The sequence below is a fragment of the Phoenix dactylifera genome, unplaced genomic scaffold, assembly GCF_009389715.1.
Source record: "Phoenix dactylifera cultivar Barhee BC4 unplaced genomic scaffold, palm_55x_up_171113_PBpolish2nd_filt_p 000394F, whole genome shotgun sequence".
NCBI lineage: Eukaryota > Viridiplantae > Streptophyta > Magnoliopsida > Arecales > Arecaceae > Phoenix > Phoenix dactylifera.
Genome location: NW_024067839.1, coordinates 229,548 through 240,838, shown reverse-complemented (window position 1 = coordinate 240,838; position 11,291 = coordinate 229,548). Strand labels below are relative to the sequence as shown.

The 11,291-nt window shown below is 39.4% G+C and overlaps 1 protein-coding gene across 1 annotated transcript; it reads right to left on the bottom strand.

Annotated features, from left to right (window-relative positions):
- Positions 1 to 9,382: 9,382 nt before the first annotated feature.
- On the bottom strand, positions 9,383 to 10,429 carry LOC120105912. Its single transcript, XM_039118691.1, has one exon. It carries the CDS (start codon positions 10,427 to 10,429, stop codon positions 9,383 to 9,385), a length of 1,047 nt encoding a protein of 348 aa, XP_038974619.1.
- Between the last annotated feature and the right edge of the window lie 862 nt (positions 10,430 to 11,291).

The following is an 11,291-nucleotide window of genomic DNA, read 5'->3' as shown; positions in this document are numbered from 1 at the left end:
ATAGTAGATCTTGAGGATTTTGCCAAACATAACCCCTATTTAGTTGTTAATGATACTAAGAATAATGATGCAAGTTGGTTATGGCACCGTAAGTTAGGTCATGCAAGTATGGATACAATATCAAAACTAGTTAAAAGAGATTCCGTGATAGGTTTGCCAAAACTAAAATTTGAGAAAAATAAAATCTGTGAAGCTTGTCAATATGGCAAACAATCAAGGAACTCCTTTAAATCCATAAATTGTGTCTCTACCTCTAGACCTCTTGAACTACTACACATGGACCTATTTGGACCAACTAGAACCACAAGTCTAGGTGGAAACAAATATGGTCTTGTTATTGTAGATGATTTTTCTAGATATACTTGGGTCATGTTTTTAGCTCATAAAGATCAAGCATTTTCAGTATTTAAAAAATTTCATAAGGAAGTAACTAATGCTAGAGATGCTTCAGTCATAGCTATTAGAAGTGACCATGGAACGAAATTTGAAAATCATCTATTTGATGAATTTTGTAGTAAAAAGGGGATAACTCATAATTTTTCTGCACCTAGGACACCACAACAAAATGGAGTTGTAGAAAGGAAGAATAGAATCCTATAGGAAATGGCTAGAACCATGCTATGTGAAAGTAACCTCCCTAAGTATTTTTGGGGAGAAGCCATTAATACATCATGTCATATATTAAATAGAGTTTTATTGAGACCCATTATAAAGAAAACACCTTATGAACTTTGGAAAAATAGAAAGTCTAAAGTAAACTATTTTCATGTTTTTGGATGTAGGTGTTTCATTCATAATAATGGGAAGGATAACTTAGGTAAATTTGATTCTAAATCTGATGAGGGTATATTTTTGGGTATTCTACAACAAGTAAAGCCTATAGAGTTTTTAATAAAAGAACCCTTGTTATTGAAGAGTCTATACATGTTGTTTTTGATGATACTAGTGATATCTCTTCTAGCAAGGGAGTTGATCTTGATGATGATGCTGAAATTCTTGAAGAAAAGATTGATGAGATGACATTACAAGAAGATGAACAAAAACTAATTGAAAATGCATCATCAAGCCAAGAGGCAATTGTGGATCATGGGCTGACTAAGGCTTGGAGGTATGCTCATGGGCATCCTAAGGAATTAATTTTAGATGATCCATCTCAACCTGTTAGGACTAGAGCATCTCTTAGGAACTTGAATAATCATCTAGCATTTGTCTCACATTTTGAACCTAAACACATATAAGAAGCTGAAAAGGATGTAAATTGGATAAATGCAATGCAAGATGAACTAAACCAATTTACTAGAAACAAGGTATGGAACCTAGTTGAACGACCCTCTGAATATTCAATAATAGGTACCAAATGGATATATAAAAATAAACTTGATGAAAATGGAATTGTAATTAGGAACAAGGCTAGACTAGTAGCAAAGGGCTATAATCAAGAAGAAGGTATAGACTTTGATGAAACCTTTGCTCCTATAGTTAGACTTGAGGCAATTAGATTGTTACTAGCATTTGCATGCTCTAAAGATTTCAAATTATTTCAAATGGATGTAAAAAGTGCCTTTTTGAATGGGTATATTAATGAGGAGATGTATGTAGAACAACCTCCTGGTTTTGAAAATCATCAATACCCCAATCATGTGTATAAATTAAACAAAGCACTTTATGGTTTGAAACAAGCACCTAGAGCATGGTATGAAAGACTTAGCAAATTTCTACTAGATCATGAGTTCTCTAGAGGAAATGTAGATACGACACTGTTTTTAAAGAAGAAAAACAAAGAAATGTTAGTAGTGCAGATTTATGTTGATGATATTATTTTCGGTGCTACTAACAATCGCCTCTGCGAAGAATTTGCTGACTTGATGCAGAGTGAATTTGAAATGAGCATGATGGGAGAGCTGAACTATTTCCTCGGGCTCCAAATCAAACAATCTGAAGAAGAGATCTTCATCAATCAAGCTAAATACATCAAGGAGATGCTTAAGAAGTTTGATATGGAAGGAATCAAGTCAATAAGCACACCCATGAGTTCATCATGCAAACTAGACCAAGATGAATCAGGTAAATCAGTAGATCAAAAGATGTATAGAGATATGATAGGATTCTTATTATATCTCACTGCAAGTAGACCTGATATCATGTTTAGTGTATGCATGTGTGCTAGATATCAATCTAATCCTAAAGAATCACATTTAATTGCAGTTAAGAGAATCTTTAAATACCTAATAGGAACAAAAAATATAGGTTTATGGTATTCTAAAGAATCTAGCCTAAACTTAATAGGGTATACAGATTCAGATTTTGCTGGTTGTAAACTTGATAGAAGAAGCACCAGCGGGTCATGTCAATTCTTAGGAGAAAATTTAGTCTCATGGTTTAGCAAGAAACAAAACTCGGTTGCATTATCTACAGCTGAAGCCGAATATGTTGCTGCCGGGAGTTGTTGTGCTCAAATCATGTGGATCAAACAACAACTTGAAGATTATGGAATTAAACAAGATAAAATTCCCATTAACTGTGACAATACAAGTGCTATTAACCTAACTAAGAATCCAATTCAACACTCAAGAACCAAACACATTGAGATAAGACATCACTTCATAAGAGATCATGTACTGAATGGTGATGTGACACTTTAATTTATTTGCACTGATGATCAACTAGCTGACATCTTCACAAAATCCTTGAGTGAAGAGCGATTATGTGTACTTAGGAGAGGATTAGGAGTGATTGATCCATCCTAGTGATATTCTCTTCTAATTCATTGATTTTGATGATTAGCTTGTGTTAAATATAGAGTTTCTCATCTATGATCATCAAATCAGCTTATAAACTTTTTGAGTATCCCTTCTTTGGCACGAAAATAACATGATTTTTTGGTGCGTGCAAGAGTTCGAGTCGACTCGGATACATTTTAGAGTCGGCTCATGGGGGAGTCGACTCGCACATATTTAGGAGTCGACTCGAGGTCGATGGCATCATAGGGGGAGTCGACTCGCGCATATTTTGGAGTCGACTCGAGGTCGAGTCGACTCGCAACTTACTGGAGTCGACTCGAGGTCGGAAATTTGATGTTTTAACCCTAATCGAAACGCTCAATCGACACTTCTATTCACCGCCGTCACTATTCAAAAACCCTAGAGTCGTCTCCGACCTCGTCTCCGACCTTTGTTAGGGCATTTCCGTCGAGTTTCCCTCCGTTCCTCGTGTCCTTTCCCCCTCCTTAGGTCTAGGATGCCTCGAAAATCTGTTGTCCCGAACCGGAAAAGGCCCCATTCCGCGAGCGGCACCGAGCGACGGTCAAAGGCTCGGAATGAACCCGTGAGGCCACAACCTCCGGTTCCTTCTCCGCCGAGGCCGGTTCCCTCGCACCCGTGCGCCGGGAAGGCGGTCTCCACCGGGAGATACGTCAACTTTGACTTCCTCTCCCGGGAAGGCTTTACCCTAGGGCATAGGTTAAGGGCTCAAGGGTTAGAAAGTTTTTGTTCCCTAGATCTCCCTACTTACCCGGGGTTAGTTAGAAAATTTTACGGTACAGTAGCTAGGGGTAATGGTGGGATTCAGAGAACTGTAGCGGGTGTCCCTTTATTTATTTTGGAGGATTTCATTGCTCAAGTCCTCCATCTTCCCCAAGTAGGAGTGTTACCCTCTCACCCCACAGATAGGACTGAGGCCCTTACGGCCATACTAGGGAGTCCACCTCAGTCCTTCCTAGAAGAGGTGTCTGCAAATCAGCTATCAGTTGAAATGCGGCTCCTCTTAAGTATCATATCTAGGACCCTCTTCCCCAAGACAGGCCATTTTGATTTTGTATCTGAGAGGGACCTAGCCCTGATGTTCTACATTCTTCAAGATACTCCAATCAACTTCCCAAAACTCATCTACAAATACCTATGTGAGCCTCTAGACAAACCTAGGCTCAGTCTTCCCTATAGGATGATGTATACCTTGATCTTTAGGGAGTTAGAGGTCCCCATTCCTGAGGGGGAACCCTCTCGCTCACTGCGATACACAGATCGCATGGGTGAGGGGACTCTGCACAGGATGGGATTCCATAAGGTTGAGGGAGTCTGGGTCCGGAAACCATCCACTTCCACACCTTCTGACCCTACTACTCGACACTCCCCCAGCCCTGATCATGACTCAGATTTTTCCACCTATCCCTCCACTTCAGCACCATCTACCTCAGCCGGACCCTCCACTGCACCACCTTCTCAGCCACTGGAGGTCCGGATATCTCCTGAGCAGCTCCGGGAGTTGCGGCAGGAGATCGTGAGGGATCTCCGAGATGATCTACTGAGGGAGATCCGAGGCCCTCAGACTGCTCCCTTGTCACGACCCCCGCCCCGTTCCCGGCGGGCCGCCGCGACGGTCCTAGGGTACGGGTAGGCATAAGGCCACCAGCCACCGCGTAGAACCCTACTACCTATCAATCATCAATAGATCTTGAAAAATTTGGCAGGATTATCTCAATACATACAACACACTACCTGTCAGAGCAGCAATCACATAATCTGTCACATAATAAACCTGGACAATATATAGCAATACATTATCACAGGCACACAACTGATCTGCACACATATATATATATACCTGCTTCCCAATCCATCCATGGTCAAACCCATATCCACAACAGGATCTATGACTATAACTATGCACTATATACAATAGAAGGTTTATAATACACCAAAAGGTATAAACCTCTATCTACATTATACTATACTATACTATGGAGCGGCACAGCTAACAGGCAATCTCTAACCCTGCTCTTCTCTATACAATACCTGCCCTGCAATCAAAAATACCAAACTGGGGAGTGAGTATATAAATACTCAGTGAGTGGAGTAGAGAGTACTATGCACATGAGACAAGATATAATCATGGCTCGAGGTAAAATCTCAAGATCAATAACAAGATGAACATGAACTCAACATAAAGAATATGGAGTAAATCATCAATATCACCACAATCACAATCAACTCATCTGAAGCATATATGGAATAATCGAGTAAACATATATACTACTCATGAATATGCTCAACAGATCATAATGCTGGAACATACAAATCAGGTGTCAATATGCTGAATCATCAACAAGACAGCTATTGGGAGGTGGGTTTTACGCCCCAGGCGAACCAGCAACAACTTCCTACTGTCACATGCATATGCAGGATAAGACACCATACTGATAATATAAATGCAAGCCAGTATCCAGAACAGAAATCCATCTCACATCTATATACTAAACGGCACCTCGCGGGAATTCTACATCCGCGGAAAGCCATACTGCACCTCGCGGGGTCTTACTATGCCCGGCGGCAAGCAGAATATAAGTCGTAGGACTGGCCAATCCTACGCCTAGGGCCGTGTCCCCCCCTAGGAAGGGACTGGGCTCCGCCCACCCAGAAGGCTACTATGTACACAAAGGCCGATGTTCAACCCCATCGACTATAGGTGTCCTGCAGATACTGTCAAGCCATGCATGAATGCCATAATGCTCCCTTCCAATACTCTACTAAAAGGAGCATAATTAAGACTACCACTCACTCGACTCCGACCCAATCATAAACTAACATCAGGTTTGGGAGTGAGGGGTCAAGGGTGTGCAATGCAACTCAATATACCACTGAAATGGGCTCTACAAATCTTTGAAATAGAAGAAATAAAATCAATTTACAAAAGAAGTCATTTCACAATTCAGATCCAATTTAATTACTCATAAAAGAATATAATCAAGGCTACCACTTACAAGTCTTTGAAATAGAGGAAATGAAATCAATTTACAAAAGAAGTCATTTCACAATTCAGATCCAATTTAATTACTCATAAAGAGTATAATCAAGGTTACCACTTACAAGTCTTTGAAATAGAGAAAATGAAATCAATTTACAAAAGAAGTCATTTCACAATTCAGATCTAATTTAATTACTCATAAAGAGTATAATCAAGGCTACCACTCATAAGTCTTTGAAATAGAGGAAATGAAATCAATTTACAAAAGAAGTCATTTCACAATTCAGATCCAATTTAATTACTCATAAAAGAGTATAATCAAGGCTACCACTTACAAGTCTTTGAAATAGAGGAAATGAAATCAATTTACAAAAGAAGTCATTTCACAATTCAGATCCAATTTAATTACTCATAAAGAGTATAATCAAGGTTACCACTTACAAGTCTTTGAAATAGAGAAAATGAAATCAATTTACAAAAGAAGTCATTTCACAATTCAGATCCAATTTAATTACTCATAAAGAGTATAATCAAGGCTACCACTCATAAGTCTTTGAAATAGAGGAAATGAAATCAATTTACAAAAGAAGTCATTTCACAATTCAGATCTAATTTAATTACTCATAAACCCCTCGTAATTCCTCTCAATGTTTCCTCAAATGCATGTACAGAATAATCAAGCATGGAGAATCAAGATTATAGAGGAATCTACTACAACAATTAATCAATAAGCTCAAGTGGAATCAATTCACACTTGACGACATTCATGAAAATGAATTAAGGATGCTCATGGTGCAAAGTACATGACTCCCACTCACCTGCCAATCCGGCACGGCCTTGATACGCCTCTAGAATTTTACAGTAGGCAGCAGGGGACTTCTTCCTCTTGTTCCCTAGCTTCTTGCCCAACTGTGACATGCATTTACAATACATTTAGTTTTGTATCAAGGGCTATAATCTATGTGCCAATTATAATATAGAGAACTTTAATTGATTCAACTCCCCCGTTCCCTAAATCTTTTCTTTTCTTTTTCTTTTTCTTTTTCTATTAATTAACTCATCATTTATGTGTATTAGGGACTCCCTTGCACGAGTACAAGGTCCCTTTTAGCTTGATCTAGGCTTAATACCCTATTATAGCATGAAATCCCCTATTTTCCACCCGGATGAACAGTAATCCGGACCGACAGCCGGTTACTTCATCCCGGGTTTGATCCACTTTCAGGACTCCAAATTTGATGAAATTTTTATCTAACATTCTACACTCATAGGGAATTCTAAAGAGGTAACATGCATTGCTATCAGAGGTCGTTTGACCCCTAAATAATTCGCCGAATTTGGAACTTCGACACAGTTTTTCCGTAGTGCCGGAAAAATTTGTCAAAATCCGATTCTTCTTCTTTTAACCGCCTCTACAACCCTTATCCGACCCCTCTAGACTATATTCACCCTTTGTATAGCCTAATGTCATCAAAAGACTAGATAGGGATGGATATTTACCTTTTTCTTTTTGAAAATCGAGGTCCTTGCGTAGAGGGGAAGGAGATCTATGTTTTTCCCTTCAGCTGGAAGTGCAACCGAGATTCCTTTCCCTTTCTTTTTCTTCTTCTTCTTCCTCTTCCTTTCTTCCTTTCCTCTCCTCTTCTTCTTTTTTCTTCCTCTCTGTCGCCTGAGAACCCCTCTCTGTCTCTCGGTTTCATTCCAAAAGCCACAGTAAACCCCCCTTTAAATCACATCAAAGCACTATTCACCCTTTGTTTAATATTATTAAATTCCCATTTTGCCCTTGCCACTTCGATATATCTGCAATCATGCCATTATCTTTTGATTCCTTTCCATTTTGCCCCTAACACTTCAACGCATCTACTATTATGCCATTAACTTTTGATTCCTTCCAATTTTATCCCTTATATCAATTTTAAAGGACTATTCTATCCCTTTTTTTTAATAAATTTTTTTTTTTTTTTGGGGTTATTACATCCTCCCCCCCTTATATAAAATTCGTCTTCGAATTTAAAAGGATAAATTATCTGATTACTCAAAGAGGTGAGGGTATTTGCTCTTCATACTTTGCTCCGACTCTCAAGTGCATTCTTCAACATTGTGCCGGTGCCATTGGACCTTTATCATACATATTTTCTTATTTCTTAGCTTCTTGATCTGAGTATCAATGATAGCTACAGGAAGCTCTTCATAAGAAAGGTCTCCCTCTACTGTAACTTTCTGCACTGACAGCACATGGGATGGATTTGGCACATATTTCCGGAGCATAGATACATGAAATACTGAATGCACATGACTGAGGTTTGGAGGCAGTGCTAATCTGTAAGATACAGTGCCAACCTTGTCTAATATCTCAAAGGGGCCAATGTATCTAGGACTAAGCTTGCCTCTCTTTCCAAACCTCATTATTCCTTTCATAGGAGAGATCTTTAGGAACACATGATTTCCCGTGCCAAACTGCACATCTCTCCTTCTGACATCTGCGTAGCTCTTCTACCTACTAAACATTATCCTCAACCTTTCTTGTATCACTAACACCTTTTCTGATCAGTGCATCTACCACAACTTTAGCTTTTCTCGGATGCGAGTAGAGCAGCAATACTACCAGAAGTTTTTCAACTCGGTGTATCTACCTCAACATTAGCTCTTTTTTTTCGGAGAGTAGTGTATAGACAAGGCATGATTTTTATCAATTCCAATCATCTTTCCTGTCTCATATTGAGTAGCTTCTAGGTAAGAAGGTATTTTAAACTCTTATGATCAGTATACACCTTACAAGATTCATTAATACATGGCCGAAGATATTTGTTCTGTATTGTTACCTTGTCCAATCCTTGATAACCAATACATAACCTCAAACTTCCATCTTCCTTCTTTACAAACAATACTAGAGTTCCCTAAGATGACACACTAAGTCGAATGAAGCCTTTATCAAGCGATTCTTGCAACTTCCTTTAATTCTTTTATTTCAGTTGGAGCCATTCTATAGGGAGTTTTTGAAGATTGGTATGGTATTGGGAATCAAATCAATTGCAAATTCAATCTCTCTCTCTAGTGGCAAACCAGGAAGATCTTCTGAAAAAAAAACATCAGGGTGTTCATTCATTACTGGAATATCCTCTAATTTGGTCTCCTTTCAGGTATCCATTACACAGACTAAATAAGTCTTATACTCCTTTTCTAATGCCTTCTTAGCTTTCAGGGCAGAAATTAATGTTATGATGAATTACATTACACGGGTGCATTGCTTTGAAAGAAGAACCCTGGTTCTTCAGGTATCTAGAATATCACTCTTTTACTGTAGCAGTCAATATGAGTGTGGTACTGAGACCTCCAAGCTATTCCCAAAATGATGTCAAAATCTTGCATGTCAAGTTATATAATATTTATCACTAACTCTCCTATCCCTATTTGAATTATGCAATTCTTGCACTAATGTCAACAATTACTGTTTCCTATAGGGGTGTAGGAACACACAGTGATTCTTCTAGCTCCTCAAGTATGCAGTGTAGTTATCTAGATAAACTAACTGAAATAAAAAAATGCATAGTGCCAAAATCGAACAAAATAGAGGGATCAATCAAGCTGACTGGTAATATACCTGTTACCACCCGGTCATTGGCACTAGCATCTTGGTAGGTCAGTGTAAAACTCGAGCATTACTTCTTGGCCTCTGGTCACCAGGTACAGGAGGTCTGAGCTCATTCCTCCTCTTGTATGGGCAATCACGTGCCAGGTGTCCAGTCTGCCCACAGCTATAACATGCCCTCGCTCTCCTCATATAAGGCCCACTATGGGATCTGCTAGAGTAAGTGCGGGCTCTGGGATCTGCTATGGTGATATTGATGATTCCACTATGGGATCTGCTAGAGTAATTGCGGACCCTGGGCTTCTCTTGAATTGGAGTGCCCCTGAAATCCCATGGCCTGCCACTCTGACTTCTATCTGATCTGGATCTCATCAGGTCAGCCCTTTCTCTATCAGATCTTTTCAATTCAGCCTCTACTCTCAAGGCTCTATCCAAAATATCCATATAGCTGGTAATTAACTGTGAAGATGTCCGGGACCTGATCTCATGTCTAAGCCCTTGTTCGAACCGGTTGGCTCTACTCATATCATCCTCCATAAATTGGGGGCAGAATCGACCCAGCTCATCGAACCTATTGACGTAATCCGAAACAGTCATATGCTCGGACTGAGTCAGCGATAAAAACTCATTCTGCTTCATTTGCCTAACTGAGTCCAAAAAGTACTTAGCATAAAATATTCTCTTAAAATCTCCCCAGGCCGTTCCGTTGACCTCATATGCTGTCTCCATAGCAGTCCACCAAGAGTCAGCACTCCCCCTTAGCATAGAGATAGCTAATTTGACTTTTACCTCCTCGGGAAATTGGAGTAACTCATACATCTTCTCCAGTTCCCGAATCCAGGCCTCAGCTATCATGGGATCGGACCCACCATTAAACATCGGTGGATTCAGCCTACGGAACCTCTCGTAATAGGATTCTATCGGCTGTACAGGTTGAGCAGCTAACTGCATCTGCTGCTGTTGCTCAAGCAATTGTGCTATTAACTGGTACACTCCTGCTAAATCTGCCTGGGTTGCTATAGAGTGTGGAGTAGTTTGTGAAATTGATTGGCTATCAGGGTCCGGAGAAGGTGCCCTTATTTCTCTTTCATCCTCCATATTGCTTACGGCTACCTAGCAGTCAAGAATTTATGATGAGTTTACATAAATTATCTCTTAACATAGTAAAATAGCAAAAACCATCAAAGAGATCACATAGTCATATCATAATAAATCTGAGAATCTACAATATTCACCTTCTCTTATTAACACAAATCTTCATTATTGAAAAATCTAGTCTCCCATCACAGTCAATATTTTTGACCAATTTAAATTGATTCGATCCACTATACTTTCGCTACACAACTCTGATCAATATCCTCCGAATTTATTAATTGACTTTCTGTCAAAATATAAATCTTGATTGTAAACTGAATGATATACAATTTTGTCTCAAGTAGAGCCAAAAAGAACTCTTAAGTCTCATCCCCAAATATATTTTACAGAATTGTATATGACTCATAAAATAACATATAGAAAAATCCTATGCTCCATAGTATAATCCTATACTTAATCCTGACTCACCCTATTGCTCTGACAGGACTCTTCTTAACCTTTGCTCTGATACCACTTCTTGTCACGACCCCCGCCCCGTTCCCGGCGGGCCGCCGCGACGGTCCTAGGGTACGGGTAGGCATAAGGCCACCAGCCACCGCGTAGAACCCTACTACCTATCAATCATCAATAGATCTTGAAAAATTTGGCATGATACATGCACAAAATGATCACTTTTTCTATAGTGACCTGTCAGGATTATCTCAATACATACAACACACTACCTGTCAGAGCAGCAATCACATAATCTGTCACATAATAAACCTGGACAATATATAGCAATACATTATCACAGGCACACAACTGATCTGCACACATATATATATATACCTGCTTCCCAATCCATCCATGGTCAAACCCATATCCA

Excerpts from the sequence above, each read along its gene's own strand:
- LOC120105912 (XM_039118691.1), bottom strand. The coding sequence starts at position 10,429 with ATGGAGGATGAAAGAGAAATAAGGGCACCTTCTCCGGACCCTGATAGC.